The 20543-nt window shown below is 35.0% G+C and overlaps 1 protein-coding gene across 2 annotated transcripts in view; it reads left to right on the top strand.

Annotated features, from left to right (window-relative positions):
- LOC136028801 (uncharacterized) overlaps window positions 1-16495 on the top strand; it is a 55156-nt gene extending 38661 nt beyond the window's left edge. Inside the window, exons 4-6 of one of the 2 annotated variants that reach the window (XM_065706706.1) lie at window positions 473-500; window positions 2174-2243; window positions 15930-16495. In XM_065706706.1, the coding sequence (XP_065562778.1) occupies window positions 473-500; window positions 2174-2243; window positions 15930-16252 (421 nt within the window). In that variant the 3' untranslated portion in view covers window positions 16253-16495. Of the gene's footprint in view, window positions 1-472; window positions 501-2173; window positions 2244-15926 lie in introns of both variants that reach the window. The other variant, XM_065706705.1, reaches the window with a different exon arrangement.
- Window positions 16496-20543: the final 4048 nt, after the last annotated feature.

Raw genomic sequence — 20543 nt, 5'->3', positions numbered from 1 at the left:
TTTCAGCCCCAAAGAAGACCAAAAGAATATTTCTGCCACAAGTCTTTTAGTTTTGGAAGTTTGTGGTTTTCTCTCATCAGGTTGAAAATTTACCTCATTGGTTTTTAGCTTTCTATTGTTTGTTGGTTTTTTTTACGTCCCGAACTGATGGGCAAATTTTTTTTGGAAGTACACGACTTTGAACACAGCCCTTTGCAGAAAGGATCAATCCCCTTGGTGGATCCCTCCACTCATAGAAGGTTAGACCCACCACGAGCACAGTTCTTATAGCAACCGTTTCATCTATCGATTATTCGGTTGCAAATATTAGTCCCTCTATTTTACTTTAAGGTTATTTTACAAATCTATCTCAGGTTTTGTGTCACTACATGTATCTTAAAAAATTATCAAGCCATGACCTGTTTTCTTAAATCCTTTTCTATGATTCAGCTCAATCATCACAGCTTACTCAAATTTTTATGTATTTTTTTAGTGACTGGATGACAGCAATCAGCAATACGGTAAGTCCAATTTATGTTAACGTTTCCTCCCTTGTGAATTAAAACCAAATTTTGGAGTCAAAATTAACGTTTTATAGTATTGTTATGGTATGTCCCATTTGACCATCTTATTTTACCACTTTGTTGTGTAGTGTTTTCTATCACTTTCGCTCCCTATTCATTTCTCTCTTATTATCTTTTTGTCTCCATTTGAAGTTTAAAAACCAATATTTTCATAGTACTTTTCAGTCTATTGCCGTATTCTACCGTCTTATTTATACGCTATGTTCCATTGTTTTTCTCTTTTCTCTTTTTGGCCAAAGCGGGCAAAAGATTATCGGTAACTTATAATTAGGGGTATTAGTATATAATGTAGGTATCTTATAAGTGACCCATTTTCTTTGAAGCAAGCTTTATGCTAGATGTAGAACCAGCAAGGCAGGTTTATTGTCAGCAAGGTAATATATATATATATATATATGTATATATGTATATATATATATATATATGTATATATATATATATATATATATATATTTTTATATATATATATATATATATATATATATATATATATATATATATATATATATATATATATATATATATATATATAGATATATATATATATACATAATATATATATATATATATATATATATATATATATATATATATATGTATATATATATATATAATATATAATATATATATATATATATATATATATATATATATATATATATATATATATATATATATATATATATATATATATATATATACTATTTTATTCTTATGTTTTTAAGCTATTTTGAATAAATTTTTACATCTCTAGGCCAATTAGTTTAGATTGCTGTTGAGTTCACAAGACTTTGAATTTTGAGAACTATATTACCTAAAATAATTTCTTAAACCACATTGGCCCGTTGTAACATAAATAAAGAAAAAGACCAAAAATAGGGTTCGAAAGGCCAAACGAAAATACTGAAGAAACACAGAAAGGGAATATTTAAAGAGAACAGCCGCCTCTCTTGTTCAGTGTGAAAAAAAATTTGATATAATGAAGGAAAGAGCAAAAACCAAAAAACAAATGCGGAAAGTATAACGAAACCAATTAAAAATCAATCAAAAATCCGCCAAAAAATTAAAGATAAATAAAATTCAATAAAAGACCAAAAATTATAAGAATTAAAATCAAATATCTAACAACAATAGAGTGAGTTATTCGCTAATATCCGTGATTTGCACAAAATCCAGAGAAATATGAACAGCCATTGGTGGATACTAATGAACAACTGTGTGTTGTTAGAAGTGCGATTCGCTTTCTGTGTTTTCTTCAGTATTTTTGTTTGGCCTTTAAAAATCCCGTTTTTAATCGTTTTCTTTCTTTATATTACCTTAAGATTTTGAAGTATAACAAACTTTTATAAGGACTATTAAAATACAAACTTATAAATTTATAAGATAAAATTATAAAAATACAAAAAGAATTATATATTGGAGGAATATAAATTACTGTAAAGCTGATACATCATGTTTTTGCTTTTCGTTGGCTGGAGTAGATTTCTTATCATAAGTATAAGCATTAATAAAAATTTACCTTACCATACAAAATAGAGTTTGACTTACACAGGCACTATCTATCGACTGCTATTGTGTAAGCACAACTCTCTTATTATTTTTCTTTTTAGCTACCTATTCCACCAGAGCCAGTCCTATTCTTGGACACAGACGAAAATATATACGAAACAATTGATATAGGTAAGTTTTAATATTCATCCATTCTTCTGTTATTGTGAGAACATCTTGAAAAGGAAAATTTCATTTAAACGGCTGACAATTGTGCTATTTGGAATTCTGCGTAAATACATCTGCACTCCCTGAAGATGGGTCTGTATTCCTTATAAATCCAGTCCATTAATACAACTTTGTTGGCATTTAGAACCTCTAGTGCTTGACTGATAAGGTAAGGGAGCATATTATGAGAAATTCATTGCTATATAAAAGCACAATGTGATCTACTATTTTGAGACAAGGTACTTGTCTCAAAATTGTCATGTCAACCGTCCTATATTTACAGGATTGTAAAAATTACCGTCTTTCTAACATTTAATTTTTATCGGTTTGATATTAATTATTAAGAAAAAGATTAACATTACCACATTCCCTCCAAATGCCATGGCATATTGAAGAGGCTTATCAGGAGTTTATCAGGATTTATCGTGACACAGGTTGTGGCCAGGGTGGGTGATAAGCTTATTGCTGTCTGACTCCTTTAAAAAAGACAGGATGTATATGAATCGTTGGTCCGACACTTTGTACATTGTCAATGGCTTTGGAGGATATTAATATTACCCTCGCCTGTGTTCGTGCTGGAGACTTGCTACAGCTACAACCAGTAGCCTATGGGTACGACAAATGTGCTCTAATTGGGCGCCAGTGCCATTGGATATCGCCTATGGTCTCAAGCCCATAATTATCTTTCCTAAAATCTTATTTTCCATCGGGACAATATCTCTCAAATTAATGTTCATAAGAACCCTCCCCTATATCCCAGAACTATTTATTCTCTCTTTTCCTGGGAAACCCTTCACCTAGCTCAATAAATACTGTAAGACCGACCTAACCAAAAAAAGTGAAAAATGTTGCTTTTTCAAAGTAGATGACAAAATATACTGAAGAAAAATCTATTCTGCCTTCGTTTTGGAGAGATGCGCAAAAAGCTACAGCTCAGAGAAGATGAGCCGATTATAAAGATCAAGGGTTTAAACTCTAAACACCTGTTCCTTAGAATCCATGAATCACCTCTCCTTTTCCAACCCAGTAGTGTCTAGTCATTAAAAGCTGATTCTCAATCATCCAATAAGTCATCACCAGACGCCCTATTTTTATACAACTGTTACTGCTACTAACAGCTCACTACAGCACCAGCCACCTAAGGCAAATACAGCTACGCAAGCTCCTCCTCCATCCCAGTCTTTTCAATGGCTCCCCCTTTACATATTCCCAGGAAGTTCCCACTTCCATTCAATCTTTCCTTGCGACCTCATTCCACCCCAACCGAGTACGTCCTGCTTTCCGTTTAGCCCTAGACGGTCGACCAAAAATGACAATCCTTGGCGATTTGATTTCCTTCATTCCACCCCAACCGAGTACGTCCTGCTTTCCGTTTAGCCCTAGACGGTCGACCAAAAACGACAATCCTTGGCGATTTGATTTCCTTCATTCACAGAAATTGCCTTATCCATCTCAACTTTTCTCTCATTATAGCCCGAGAAAATTTCCTTATAGCCACTTTCTCGTTACTACTTTCTCGTACAAGAACCGCGATTATTGGGTAAAAATGAAAACCACCCACTTGAACAAGCCATTTTCTTTTAAAATCTTTTCTTTTCTTTTTGCAAGCTAGGGAGCGTACAAGTGAACTATGTTGGTTTTTCTGTTGTCTAACTACTTCTAGCAGTTGAACAATGCCTTCAGTTAGATTTTAACAAAGCTCAGATAGAAGATTAATCAATTCACTGTCAATGCCGCGTTTGAATATAGCTTTGCTAAGTCGCAGTCTTGAATTACCTAGGAAGGAAAATAAGTGTCTGTTTTAATGTAGTATCTTCAGTGTCATGATGACGATTAATGACCTGTTTTACTATTCATGGGTATATACAGTAATTTCATTCTCAAAAATATGACTACACCTAAATCCTCTGGTTTGTTTTGATTGAGATCCAATAGAATGTAACCATAGGGTTTATTAGTTGCTTGATTGTATGCCAAGATCAAAAATTTCGGTTCACTTTGATATATTTGCTTTTTTAAAGTTAAAATAGAACTTGAATCGCAAACAGCCTTATAGATGATAAGTAATATTCAAAACAAGTGATTTCATGCATTTGCTCTGATGAAAGAGATTATGGAGAAAAATGGTTAAGGAAAATTTTCCTGATAAGATCGGACCGTAACTAATTGTAACATGTCCTAAGACCATCGTTGAATGGATTCAGCTAAATCCTCAACAATCAACAACGAATTTGGTTCAATAATATTAAACGGAATTTTATGTTTGATATACTCTTTATTTTGTCATTGGACTTTTGCCATACACTATAGCAATAATCGATATTTTTGGGGTTTTCTAAAAAAGATTATTTCACGATTTTGAATCATTTTTGTATGTTGTTTTGCCAGACATTGATGGTTCGCAAAGAAACTACCTGATGGAGTTTTAAATTAGTGCATATTGGTCCTACCGTTCTCAAAATACGACTAACCGAAATTAACCTCAATCTACTGAATAAATGTTCAATAAATAGAATGCCTGATTTCTTTAATATAAATAGAAGCACTACAAAAAACTTTTCCGTAGGCACTTGTATTTATTTACATAGACAAATTTACATTAGGTACTTTACATTTAAAATGCAATTAGAAAAGGATCCCAGCCCGAGGGCCGGAAGTGACCTGATCCCCCCTGAGGAAGTGGTGGCCAATGTTGCGGCCAGAAGGGAAGGCGCCCACTGTGGTGGGTGAGGGCCGACACTGGGGTAAGAAACATAAAATACTATGATATTAAGCACTTTTTTAAAACATCGATTCCGCTTTACACAAAAAAACATGTAGAAAATATGAAAACAACTAAAAAACACTGCTGAGCTGGAGACTGGGAATAAAGAGCCCCCTTCCGCCAACTATTGATCTTTCTCCAGACCAAGACATCGTCTGTACTGCGCACATACGTCTCGGTCTGAACTAAAATAATGACCTTGTGGTACTATCCTCACATCACATGCGCACACATAAACTTTTTCATATTGAAATTTTCCCTTGCATAGTGTGATGGCACCACTTTGCAGACTTTTTTAACATCCTCATTGTGTGTTTGCACACAGTAAACCTTTGGACTTGCAAGCACACCTTTTGATATCAAGGCACCCCATATCTTGGATTTTAAAAATAACAACTTGTTCGGGGCCTGGTGCTCCACTAGCCCCGTGCAAATGGACTCGTCCCGTTTGGTGTAGTCTATTTGAGAGCTAATGTGCTTACCCTTTTCCAAATCATTTAATAAATTTTCAGTTTTAGTTTTTGACAATAGTGAATCTGTGTTCCCATAATAAACTTGAATTTGTCCCTCCCCAAGCCATTGGAACTTACACACATTGCAATAGAATTACAATATGACTTTCTTTGTTATTTCTAGAATAGTATTGTCAGCGGCAATAATTTTATTTGAAACTACGTTTCTTTTTTTCTATGTAAAAGAACCAAATTGGAGTCTGTGATCGTGAACGATGTGAAATTCGAATGCAAAATGATTTGGGCACATTCTTTTGGGTCTGTCACAACGACTCCTATTACGCATACTCTCAAACATCTTATCGAAGGCTTGATTTGATCTTCTTTTCAACCTTTGTTTTTGCCCCAGATCGTTTACTGACAAAGGTGTCAATAAACGTCTTCATATATGGCTTTTAATCGAACTAGAGGGCTCTATGAATCCTTGTGACCTTGAAACCGTTGGTCAGCATCCACCGTTAAAGAACCTGAGGAACACCAATATTCTATTTCTAAATAAGAGTCGTAAAAACCTACAGGGTGGGCGGTTGTGTCCATTGGCGCTGCTCCAAGGAGCTCAGTGAGCAAATTGCCAATTAAATGCTCAAAATCATCGATGGGGCCGGAAAAGGAATAAGGATTCTTACACTCTTGGAACACTTATGATTTAAAGCTATGAAAAAAAGTTTATTATTATGCTGAATAAAAGAAGAACGTAAATCTAAGGCCTAAGATCATCAAACCCTTCAGAACTAACGGGCCAGGGCCCGTTATTAACCTGTAAAGAATGTCTCATTTTTAGCTATTTCCCCCTGGTCTCCCCTCAAAACTATTGACAGGGAACCGTCCCTTTATTAATCCAGATGGAATGCGTTACTTTTTAAAGAAGGGTAATATGTTCATTATTCTAATAGCTAGAAAAATTTATCTAGCATAAAAATTTAGTTTTTAGCTATAAAACATAGCGAAACGCCCTTCAAAGCCTTTACTAGGCTGAAAAGAATGGATTAATTTTAGGACAAGGCAATACCATTAAACCTCCCTCTCAGAGGTACTGAACAAGACCCCTACATCCCAGTGATTTCTTCTTAGTGTTAGTCTGAACAAGAATATACTATAAAATCTAACTAGAATATACTATACTAACAAGAATATACTATAGAATATAACTAGAAAAATCTGTAAGTTGTTTTTTGGGCTGCTAGCTAAGCTTTATGAAAGGATATCAAAAATTTAACTTACATTAAAAATTACATTTAAAAAACTTACATTAAGATCAAGTTGGCTTAGTAAGGGGGGTATTTAATGGAAAACTAACTTTGCTTTATTAAGTGGGGTATTTAACGGAAAAACTTTGAATTAGCAAATATCACAAACTGCAATGAAGCTTTTGTATTTTTATTCTCTCTATAATACGGTTAAGGAAAACATTTGAGCTGTAAATGTTTTATACAAGTACATTTGAATATTTGCCATAGTGCCTACCTACTTTCTCCCTTCTTTATAATTGCCAGAAACCATCGTCAAACTGCTTTCAAGCTTAAATTGTCAACATTATAGACAAGTGTTTAAACTTAGATGTGGTTTTCACTCCCCACGAGAAAAAAAGAACTTTTTCAAAGAAAAGTAAAGAAAATGCTTGAAAAAATTGGCATTATTCAGCTGCCCTCTGGATTTCAGTGTGGGTAAAGCTTCTCAATTCACACTTGTTTCATCAAAGATCGATAACATAAGCCTGGTACATACTTCAAATTGCTTCCTATGACAAGTCTGTAGACCCTTCTCATTTTCCTAACCTAATCCTCATTTTTCAAAATAGCAAAAATAGCTAAGTAAAATTCTTGGAAAGTTAAGCTACATTCTTTATGAGAAATATGTATAATGGGGGAAAATAAGGAATCAGTAAACTTTTACTCTGTTGCCTAAGGTTACATCTGACCCTATTAACGGAGGAGGGGGCTCTCAAATAATTCAATACTATTGTTGAAAAAAGCCACTTCTCTGCTTTTATTATTTACTATAATGAAAGAATATTACTGCACCCTCATTTAATGCCTAAATAAGTTACATCTCTGTAACCGTTTTACGCTAGAATTCAATTAGCTTAGGCAGATATTTCCCAGTCGAGAGCAGCTGCTATAAAAGCGAGTCTTTATTTAAGACTATTATTATTTAATAATAGTCTTATATTAGAAATATTTAATAATTAGTAATTTAATAATAAAAGTTAGATTATTTAACGGTATGTATGTATTCCTTCCTAGCGAGTCATTTCTATGGTAATTCTTTGTGATCTGATTGGTTTGGTTATGCACAAATTCAGAGTTTTATTTAGCAGACAATGGTCTGATCCTCTCTATTTAATTATTATAATAGCGGCTGTTCGGTAGAAAGTAAGCCTTTACATGATGGAAGCTAATCATTCACTTAGCATACCTTTTGATGTCATTGTTTACCAACTTGCTAGAATACGCTTGAAAGCATCTTGATATGAGACGTGACTTTTGCGATAAATAAGGTTAATTTATCACTGTGAGAATCGTGTAAAAGCAGGAGGGATGGTGGCTTTTAGGTGTTTATCTAATTTAGGGAGTTATACCAGCTCAAATTTTGGTATGCTCATCTTATAAGTGGGGGGAGGTGGGTATATAGAAAGAAAGGCTTACCAGCACATAAGCAGAGGTAAAATCCTTTTTAGAGATGTATCACTTTGACAATTTTGTTTAAGGCTGATGGAAATTCTGTTTTAGTACCATTTTTATACCTCTCCCCCCGCAGACAATAGATAATTATTTAGTCCCAGTTAAAATAATATCGGATCAAGTGAGCCTTCTGTTTCCTTGTTTTCTGTTTCCTTCTGCCTTTGTTCCTAGGAAAATCAATATATGTCAAACGGTTCAGCTCATAGAAAGTGGTGGCAAATATCTCTTGTTTGCTGACACGAAATGACGATAAGGTTTGGATATGCTGGGATGATATAAGGACCATGCCCTTACCTGAGGGAGGACCCTTGAATGTTTTTATAGATAACAAGCGAAGAAATCCTGATTTAGCTGGCCCCAAAAGGTTTTTTTAGAGAATCAGAGAAACTATTGCGCAACAAGGAAAGAAATCCTGGAGTAAGAGGGCCCTGAATTTTTTTAAAATCACTCTGTATTATGTACCAGCCAAAGAAAACATTGCCTATGATCTAATTAACACCTGCATCCCTTAGTAAATATTCCCTATGATTTAACATGCACCTGCTGGCTGTCGTCAGAATGGTGGGATATGGCTATCGTGAAATAGTGGGTGTTGATATGGTTGTTGTGGAGTGGTGGGATATGGGTGTTGTGGGAAGCCTTATGGCATCACTACTAAGAATTGCCCATTGTTTACACGTATATTTGTTATTGGAAAGTAGCTATACATTTTAGGGTGAGAAAATAAATTTTTCGATGTTTTTTTTTTCACGGGGAACTTTCCAAGAGGAGGGAAGTTTCCAGAGGTAAAATTTTCAAAGGAAATTATACAAAATGGGAATTTGCCAGAATTGACATAATTCTTTTTACATTTCTTGCTTTCTCTTTTTCGTCTCAATTTTTCGCATGGAGTTGATAAGGGTAGTTGTCTTTGGTAAATTTTTACCGGATTTCATTGTCTAGAGGAAATACCCATGGGGAGAAAAATTTTCCGTAGAGGTAGGACCAGACATCCTGGAATTGTTAAAAGAAAATCAGAAATTAAATAAAAAAACAAGTTTTTTTTTAACTGAAACTTAGGAGCAGCATTAAAACTTAAAACGGACAGAAATTATTACGTAAATGAAGGGGGTTGCCTACTCCTCTGCATTTGGCTCTTTACGCTAAAGTTAGAATTTTGTTCTGATTCTTTAACAATGACTTCCAAAACACTATGTCTGTTTAATTGGAACAATAAGAGGCTCTTTTCCAAAGTTCTAAAAAAAGTTTAACGTAAAGAGTGAAGTGTTAAGGAGGAGACAAACCCCCCTCATAATAGCTTCTGTTCCTTTTAACTTTTAATGCTGCTTTTCACTTCCAGTTGAAAATCTTTTTTTTATTTATTTTCTCATTGTTTTTTTTTAGTAATGCTAGAAAATCTTGCACTCCCTTTTGGGAAATTCTCTTCCCTCATGATGAATTCCTCCATGGAAAGATCCACCCCGTGGAACTTTCGGAAAGATCCTCCCCTTAAACCAACCCCTCTACCCCCAAACGCGAAAAAGTCCCCCTGAAAATGTCTGTACACTTCCCAATAACCTTAACTATATGTGAACAATGGTTAAAGTTTAAAATTTGCAGCCTTTCCTCTGGGGATAATGGGGGATTAAGTCGTCCCCAAAGACTTAGTTATTAAGTTTTTCGACTATGCTGAGCAAAATGCCTATCTCATAATTTTGATCCGGTGACTTTGGGAAAAATTAGCATGGGAGAGAGCCTAGATGGCCCCAAATTTTTTTGGTCACTGAAAAAAGGCATTATAACTTTTAATTTCCGTTAGAATGAGCCTTCTTGTGACATTCTAGGACAACTGGGTCGATACAATTACCCCTGAAAAAAAACTTCAGGTTGTCTTCAGGCAAAAAATACGAAATTCCAAATTTTTGTAGATAGTAGCTTGAAACTTCTACAGTAGGGTTCTTTGATACGCTTAATTTGATGATATGAGTTTCGTTAAGATTCCATTACTTTTAAGGGGTGTTTCCCCCTATTTTCTCAAATAAGGCAACCATATAAATATGATTCTATTGATATAACTATTGGTATCAAAATTCCGTTTTTTAAAGTTTCATTTACTATTGAGCCTGGTCGCTTCTTACTACAGTTTGTTACCGCGAACTGTTTGATTCAACAAAAAAAACAAGGTTTTTCTACAAAAATAGGATAAATATTAGAACTTAATATTACCAGAAATTATTACGTATATGAGGGTGGTTGAGCCTTCTTTACACCTCACTCTTTACGCTAAAGTTTTTTAGTAATTTAAAAAACATTTTTTATTATTCTAATTAAAAGAAGAGTGTTTCAGGAGTTAATTTTAAGGAATTGGGACATAACTCAAACTTTAGCGTAAGGAGAGAGGTGTTGAGGAGGAGCAGCCCTCCTCATATATTCTGTTCGTTTTAAGTTTTAATGTTGCTCCCATTCTTTCAGTTGAAAAAAAAACTTGTTTTTTTATTTAACTTTTGACTGTATTTTAAATAATGCCAGGAAATCTGGCTACACCTCCACGGAAAAAACTCTTCTCCTGACCGATATATTCTCTAGACCAGTGATTCTCAAATTGTGGTGCGCGTACCCTTCGGGGGTACACAAAAATTTTAGAGTGTACACGGCCAGCCAACAAAAAATAAAATAATCCTTTAACTCTAGGACGGGTAATTTTATTTATATTTTAGCTATAGTTTACTTAGTACTGGTAACTGAGAACCTTACCTTACCTTAGACCTTAGTTCCTCCTGTGCCACCAGAGGCACCCATGACATCCAGAAAGAGCCGCTAATCATCCCTTGTATGTGCTGCTGCCTAGACGTCTTCCCATCGGGTTTGGACTGTCAAACTGATAAACTTCAGGTCCCGCTGGTATGTGCGACGAAGCGTACCTTTTGGCTTTCCTCTTTTCAGGTTCCCTCTGGTTGCCACTCCAGTACTGTTTTGGGGAGTCTATCTTCCGCCACACGGATAACGTGTCAACAGTAGTGCCATCTTCGTTGACGTATGACATCTGTTACCAGGGGTTGATGTATGATAGAGCGAACTATCTGGTTAATTATGTGGTCTCTCCAGTTATTGTTCAGTATCTTGCGAAGTCAGTTGTTCTCGAAAGTAAGAATTCTCTTTTCTTGCTATTGGTTCAGTTTCCAGAATTCACAGCTATAGAGGAGGGCAGAGAGGACGTTGCTGCTGAACAACCTCATCTGCATCATTAGTTGGTGCGTAACATGCAACTACTGTTAGTTTGGCTTGTTGACCTGTGAACCGTGCCTCAATGATCTCCTCTTATTTATGGGTGTCCATCTAGTTAGAGCTCTGGACACAGATTTAGGCAGCATCATGGCAACATCTGCATCTTTTTTTTTCTGTGCCACTGTGCAGGATTGTGAAAACCCTTTTCTAGGGCTTGCTGCATGGACTTCTCCAATGGACTTCCGACAGAGCAAGGATGTCGAGGCCATATCTGTCCATCTCATTAGCAACTTGTCCTGTTTTTGAAAGTTGAGCCATGGTCCTCACGTTCCAAAAGCCAGGTTTCATTAGACGATTTGCTTTCAAAGACATGTCCGGATACGGTCCGGATTCGTCGTCATGGTGTCCGAGGGGTGGTTCATAGTCGTCAGCAGGTTTCATATTCGGTATCATGTTGGCTGTCAAACCAGATGGTTATATGGCAAATCTTTCTTTCCAAGGACAGGTTGCTAGTCTAACGCTAAACCCTCCTCCTTTTCTCAGGCATGGGACTGGCTGTGTATAACAGGCGGAATGGTAACTGAGAAGGGGTACCTGAAATGTCTTGTGGGTGTACACTGTCTGAATAATTTTGAAAACTACTGCTCTAGACAATTCCATCCTAGTGAAAATTTACCCCGAACCCTTACTCTTGACATCTTCACGCGTAAAATTGAATCGACAAAAAGAAAGCAAGACACAAGAAGAATCTCGTATAGGAATTCTGGCAAATTTCACCAGTGTGAAATTTCACTCAAAATTCACCCCCTGAAAACTTCCCTCCCGACGACAAATTGTCCTCGTGGAAAATCCCACCTGTAGAAAATTCGTCCTTCTCACCCGAAAAATGTATGCATACTTTCCAATAGCAAATACTACACACACACAACGGTCAAATTTTGTAACTTAAAGACCCTTCCCCTGGAGCTTTGGGTGGTCATGAAAGATATATTCGGCCTTTCAACTATGCTGAACAAAATTGTTATCTCAAAATTTTGATCGGACGATTTTGAGAAAAAGGGCCGTGGGTAGGGGCCTTGTTGCCCTTCAACTTTTGGGTCACTTAAAAAGGGCACTAGAACTTTGAATTTCCGGTCGAATAAATCCTCTTTAGATATTCTAGGACAACTGGGTCGATACAATACCCCTGGGAAAAACAAACAAAAAAAGAAAAAAAAAACAAATAAACACGAATCCGTGATCTTTCTTATGGCAAATAACACAAAAATCGACATTTTTGCATATAGGAGCTTGAAACTTCTACGGTAAGGTTCTCTGATACGCTGAATCTGACAGCGAGATTTTCATTAATATTCTATGACTTTTGGGAGGTATTTACCCCTTTTTGTGACAATCCGGCAATTTTCTCAGGCTCGTAACCTTTGATGAGTAAGACAAAACTTAATGAAATATAGATATTTGGAATCAGCATAAAAATTCAATTCTTTTCATTTATCTATTGATATCGAAATATCGTTTTTTAGAGTTTTGGTTACTATTGAGCGAGGTCGCTTCTTACTTTCGGTTCGCTACCACGAACTGTTTGAAAATAAATATCGTCTGATTCACTATTATCTCCGGCAGTCTACCATGCATATACTAGGCATATACTACAATGACTGATACTCTGCACTTTTTGTCCTAAAATGAGTGATTAGAATTCTATTATTAATACCTTCCCAACCTAGACAGGACTTAGCAGCTTCCTTATTCATAATGAGCCCCACTTTCTGTCTATGTGCTCCATCCTCCCTTCCTGGGTAAATTAAATAAATAAAAAACTAGTTTTTTTAACTGCAAGTAAGGAGCGACATTTAAACTTAATACGAACAGAAATAGTTCTGTATATGAAAGGGGTTGTCCCCTCCTCAACGCCTCGCTCTTTACGCTAAAGTTTGACTCTGTCACAACTCAACTTTTTCAAACAATAAAAACTTTAGAGTCAAGAGCGAGGCCTTGAGGAGGGGACAACCCCTTTCATATACGGAACAATCTCTGTTCATTTTAAGTTTTAATGTCGCTCCTTACTTGCAGTTAAAAAGACTTGTTTTTTTTTATTTCTGGACGTTTTTGAATTAATGCATGTTTGGATTTTGGCTCACCGCACACGAATAATTAAAACAAAATTTGTACTTTAATTTTTTTGCTAAATAGCTTTCTCATAGTTTTGATCTGATGATTTTGATAAAACCAAAGGGGTGGGAGGGGAGGTCTATTTTTCCTCTAATTGTTGGTTACTTAAAAATGCAACTAGAATCTTTTTTTTTTACGAAGGTTTTTGTTAGTAATAAATATACGTAACTTACGAATTAAATTATGTAATGAACTTCTATATTTCTGTATTTTTATTACGTATATGAGGGGTTTCACCAAACTAATCAATACCTCGCTCTTTTACACTAGAGCTTCAATTTTGTCCCAATTCTTTAAGAATGACCCCTGAATCACAAAGGCCGTAGAATAAATAGTTGAAATTACTAAAAAGACTTTAGCATAAGAGCAAGGTATTGTCGAGAAGACAAACCCCCTTATATACGTAATATTTTCAGTTCATTTCAAGTTTTAATGCTGCTCGTTACTTCCAGTTGAAAATTTTTTTTATTTATTTTCTCATTGTTTTTTTTTTGTAAATAATGCTAGAAAATCCTGCCCCTTCATGTAAATTCTCTTCCCTCATGATACATTCCTCCATGGAAAGATCCTCCCATGTAACCCCCTCCCCCAACCCACCCCCACCCCAACGCAAAAAAGTCCCCCTGAAAATGTCTGTACACTTCATAATAACGATTACTGTATGTAAACAATGGTCGAAAAAGTTTGTAACTTGCAGCCCCTCCCCCGGGGACTGTGGGGGATGATGTCGTCCCCAAAGACATAGTTATTAAGTTTTCGACTAAGCTGAACAGAATGGCAAATTTTTCAAAATTTTGATCCAGTGACTTTGGTGAAAAATGTGCATGGGAGGGGGTCTAGATGCCCTCCAATTTTCTGGTCACTGAAAAAGGGCACTAGAACTTTTAATTTCCGTTAGAATGAGCCCTCTCGCGACATTCTAGGACCACTGGGTCGATACGATCACCCCTGGGAAAAAAACAACAAGCAAATAAACACGCACCCGTGATGCAAAATTCCACATTTTTGTAGACAGGAGCTTGAAACTTCTACAGTAGGGTTCTCTGATACGGTGAATCTGACGGTGCGATTTTCGTTAAGATTCTATTACTTCTAGGGGGTGTTTCTCTCTATTTTCTAAATAAGGCACATTTCTCAGGATCATAACTTTTGATGGGTAAGACTAAACTTGGCGGAACTTATATATTTCAAATCAAAATTAAAATACAATTCTTTTGATTTAACTATTGGTATCAAAGTTCCGTTTTTTAGAGTTTCACATGTATTTGGAAACCTGGAAACTTGCTTCCCCAAAGAATATTTCTGCTTGAAAAAAATAAAAAAAACAGTTGAAAATTCGCCTGCCCCCTAATCCGAAAATGTATTCAATATTTCCCAATAAAAAATACTATGCGTAAACAACGAGCAAATTTATAACTCTAAGATTTTCCCATGGGACTGTGTCGGGTCATGTTATATTCAAATGCATAATTATTGGTCTGTCAGCAATGATGAGCAAAATGGTTATCTCAAAATTTTGATCAGAGGATTTTGAGAAAAAACGGGCAGGGGAGGGGGCCAAGTTTCCTTCCAATATTTTTGTCATTTAAAAGAGGTACTTGAAGTTTTAATTTCCGTTTAAATGAACCCTCTCCTGATATTCTAGGACTACTGGGTCGATGCGATCACCTCTGGGAAAAAACAAACAAATAAACACACATCTGTGATCTTGCTTCCGGCAAAAAAAAAAAAAAATACACATTTTTGCAGATAAGAAGCTGAAAGCTATGAAATAACGTTCCCTGATATACTGAATCGGATAGTGTGATTTTCATTAAGATTCTTTGACTTTTAGGGGTTGGTTTTCCCCTTTTCAGAAAATAAGGCAAATTTTCTTAGGTTCGTGGCCTTTAATAGGTAAGATTAAATTTAATGAAACTTATATATTCAGAATCAGCATAATACGCCAAATATTTTGATGTATCTATCGGTATCAAAATTCCGTTTTTTAGAGTTTCAGTTGCTATTGAGCCGCGTCGCTCCTTACTTCCAGTTTGTTACCACGAACTGTTTGATATATCATTCAACATCTGAAACTTGAATTTCAGGATAGGTAGGCCTATAAAACAAATTTGGTTGCCTTGACTTCAAATTACACGACTGTTTTCATTTAAATCTCTAAAAAATGCTAGATCATAGCTCAAGTTCTTTTGTGTCTAGAAGTGACTCGTGACTAGAACTGTGTCTGTAATTAGAAATCAATAATCTTATTTGCATAACTGATCTCTTGAACATGCTTTAAATAAAATATAAATGTGTATGAATTAATTTTCAGCAGAAAAGCCGATTGAGCTGTCTCCAAGAAAAAACACTGACTCAACAGCAAAATCTCCTAAAGTCAACGACATTACTTCTACCGCTAAGGTTACAAGTTTCGTCGACGATGCAGATATTGCAGCAACTACAGTACTTTTATCTACTGGTGCTTGGGGCTATGGTTCAGGTTGGGGCTGTGGTTCTGGCTGGGGCAACTATAATCTATTCAAGACAATCGATGATTTAGGATTGTTTACTCTCGACAACTCAGCTTCTAGCTTCCAGTATGATGATTATAATGACAGTGAATTTGATGCTGATTTTGGAGGAGATTTTTCATTTTAAGATATGTTCAAAGTTTTAGACCAATTAAGACATTTGGAAACTAGATACAATCGTAAAGGTTGTATTTTAGAGAAAATTTATTTTAATTTCATATGTGACACATCTTTGTAAGATGTCAAAGTAGGCACATTAGGAGTCCCTTGAGAAGTTATATCAAGTCGTTTCTAAAATAAGTATAATCTGGATGTTATTTTTGTAGACTTGTACTTGTTGAAATTGTTCAATAAAATATTTCAGTCAAAACCTACGAGATACATAAGAAATATATATAAATATGTATATACACATATATTATATTATACGATATCTGTTTAAAAGAGAAATAGTGGTGTATGTATTTATTTATGATTTTTTCTTCGAAAATGTCTTCCTATTTCTTAGACAAATTTGTATCCTGGCATCCTTTTCTGGCCTAAAAACATGAAACACGATCATGAGCTTAAAAAAATTTGTTAAGAGTCTTAAGTTGGGAAAACAAAATTCATATGAGTGATGTCATATTTATGAACACATTCAAGACCATAGATTCGTCATTTCCGCCTCAGGAGTAGTTGTATCTTTTTTGTAATAAATATTACACATGCAAATTTTCACAAGAAACATAGCTAAGTGTAATATACCAAGTAAAAAGAAAGTAAAAAAAAACTTGAAACATTTCGTCAGTTTCTTAAACTGGCACGATATCTTTGTAGAAAAATGACAATTGCAAAAATTGTTCCTTACTACCATTTAAATATTCGAATATTTTATTAGTCTACCAGGTTAATCTTAGAAAAATCAAACCAGATTGAATTTTGCTAAGCACAAATTACTACCTGTTTCACAGCAAGGATTCTCAATTTTCTTATCGTTATTTTTATATAATAAGTAAAAAAAAAACATTTTATAGGACTACCCAAAAAAGGCAAATTTCCTGTTATAACCCGTCAATTATTGATAATTACAGCAGCTTTAAGAAGTAGAGAATTTGATATATATTTCAGACATATCGTGCTACCATCTTGTGCTACCACTACAAACTTGTTGAATTAATAAGCTTGCTGAATTTACAAACTTGTCGAATTTTTAAGCAACATGATGCCATAGCCGCACAGTAAGTCGATCATTGATAAAATAAAGTTCTTATCGTTATTTTTATATAATAAGTAAAAAAAAAAATTTTATAGGACGACCCAAAAAAGGCAAATTTCCTGTTATGACCCTTAAATTATTGATAATTACAGCAGCTTTAAGAAGTAGAGAATTTGATATATATTTCAGACATATCGTGCTACCATCTTGTGCTACCACTACAAACTTGTTGAATTAATAAGCTTGCTGAATTTACAAACTTGTTGAATTTATAAGCAACATGATGCCATAGCCGCACAGTAAGTCGATCATTGATAAAATAAAGTTCTTATCGTTATTTTTATATAATAAGTAAAAAAAAACATTTTATAGGACGACCCAAAAAAGGCAAATTTCCTGTTATAACCCGTCAATTATTGATAATTACAGCAGCTTTAAGAAGTATTTGATGATATATATTTATAGAGAATTTGATATATATTTCAGACATATCGTGCTACCATCTTGTGCTACCACTACAAACTTGTTGAATTTATAAGCTTGCTGAATTTACAAACTTGTTGAATTAATAAGCTTGCTGAATTTACAAACTTGTTGAATTTATAAGCAACATGATGCCATAGCCGCACAGTAAGTCGATCATTGATAAAATAAAGTTACACATGACTTCATGACAAGTGATGGAGTCACAAGGCAATTTGGTCATGAGAGAACATTTAGAAGAGCATAATTAGTATTTACGGAGCATGTAAAATTGCGCAAGAAACATAGCTAAGTATAAAATATTGAGTGTAATAAGTTGAACGAGAGAGTAGAAAAAAGAAATTTGGGTTTAGAAGTCTTGTTTTACCTAAAACCCTTTAAATATTCGATCAGTTTCTTATTCTCGCACGATAAATTCGAAAAAAAATGGCAATTACACAAATAAATCCTTATGACCCTTCAAATATTAGAACATTTCATTAATTTCGCACGTTAATTTGTGAAAAATTAAAACCTTTTTAAATTTAGTTAAACATAAAATACTACCTGTTTCACAGCAAGGACTCACTATTGCGTATCGTTAATTTTATATAAGTAAAACAATGCCTATAGGACGACCTAAAAAACAAAAATTTACAATTTTTAACTACCATAATTCGTTTGAACAAGAATAACTTTTTGAACCAACAAATATGAAAAGATTAAGCAGACAATCCAAAAAACACAAATACCCAATGGCAGAAGGTGAACAACCTAGACAACCAAGACCAATCCGCGCATCTAAGGCAAATGGCATTGAGAAATTGTCTGAAATAATGAAAATCTAAAATGAAGACGAAAGAAAAATACGGTTAAAAAAACATGTGACACCGAGATTCAGAAAGTGACTAAAATGAAAGTAAAGAAGAAAGACACTACGGTTAGAAGACAAGAGACGGCAAGAATCAGAATGAGTCAAAAACGAAATTAAAGAACAAAGAAATATCAGGTTGGGCAAAAAATGCCGTCTTTTTACAATGTACCTATAAAGCCCGATGATGCAGTTCGAGAACGCCTTGGGCAGTATGAATATTATGGGCTCTCTCGTAGCCTAATGGATCTCTATGAAGAAATATTGCGAGACAAAACAACCATGCCAAAGGTTAAATGAAAATGCGAAAGATGGAGAGCGATGTAAATCAATGTACCGCTTCACTAGAAAACAACAGTCTTGGTTAGAAGACAAGTGAAATTGAAAATTCATAAATACAAGCCTACCGCTTAGCCGTGCCAGAGCACAGCAGCGAAGCCACCGGGCTTACCATTGCTGTATATATATATATATATATATATATATATATATATATATATATATATATATATATATATATATATATATATATATATATATATATACATCTAGGAAAATAGTCCAGAAAATACCACCGGTAGATACCCTTATAAAATACCCTCCATGGAAAATAAAGCTTTCCAAATTTGGAAATTTTATCTGAGCTTTGTTTTTCTTTTTCGTAGGGGGAAGGGATTTGAATACTTGTATATTATACGCCATTCACTCGAGTTTACGCCGTGTAAAACCCGAGAACAAACCGGTTTCTCCGGTAGTTTCTTTCAGCATAGCGTGAGACAAGGCAAAGACAGGTGACAGAATAGATGGGAAATATATAATTTGGGCTATATATTTGCAAATAAGGGGGGGGGGTAAGGTATTTGGACGGTTTGAAGTGAGAAAACAATTCTTAGTTTACAATATGCAGAATAATTGTACCTAACGCACTTTGCATACAGACCTACTATATATCCCCCCTCCTAATGCAAATAAATAGCCCGAATTTGTTTCATAAGTGTCGAAAAAACTAACGAAGAAACCAGTTTGTTCCCGAGTTTTACCCGGCGTAAACTTGAGTGAATGGCGTATAATTTACAAGTACCTAAATTCCTTCCCCCTACGGAAAAAACTCAAATAAAATTCTCAAATTTGGAAAGCCTTATTTTCCGCGGGGAGGGGGGGGGTATTTCCTGTGGGGGGGGGGGTATTTTCTAGGGGGAAGGTCATTTTCCAGGGGTAGGGGCATTTTCCGCAGGGAAGTATTTTCCGGGGGTATTTTCCATTGAGAGAGGATGTTTTACAGGGGGCTAAACATGAGGGGATAAACACCGACCACCAAAATTAACCTTTAAAATTTGTTTTTTTATCCTTTTTCCAAACATATGAAATTCATTAAATTTAATGTTAACCATTAAAAGCAACGGGCCTGAAAAAAAATATCCTGATTTTGGAAATAGAGAGGAAACTCCCACCCTCCTTAAAGTCAGTCGATCTTAATAAAGATCAAACAGAAGTTTGACTTTCTGTCCCAACTTTTTAAGAATGACTAGCCCAAATTTGACCGAAATTTTATCAAGGTTTTATTCTGAAAAAGCCATTTGGTTTATTTAGAAGATATGCAAATAGTCTTCAATTTTTAGAGCTTTCTCTTGAAATTCTGAGCTTTTTTTGTCGTCAAACAGCTTGAAAGGGATCAACCAATACGCAATAAATTATCTGTAATCAATAAGAATATCTTTCTCACTAGACCACCAAGCCGCATGAGGCCACCACAGCTATGCACGCTCTTCCTCCATCCCAATATATTTTAAGCCTGCCTCTTTACGCCATTCCAAAAAGGCCCTATTTCCCTTAAATCTTTCCTTACGACATTCTCCCTCCCCATTTGGGGACAACCCGTTTGCTTTG

This window comes from Artemia franciscana, chromosome 7 (genome assembly GCF_032884065.1).
Source record: "Artemia franciscana chromosome 7, ASM3288406v1, whole genome shotgun sequence".
NCBI lineage: Eukaryota > Metazoa > Arthropoda > Branchiopoda > Anostraca > Artemiidae > Artemia > Artemia franciscana.
This window is presented reverse-complemented; position numbering and strand designations above follow the sequence as displayed.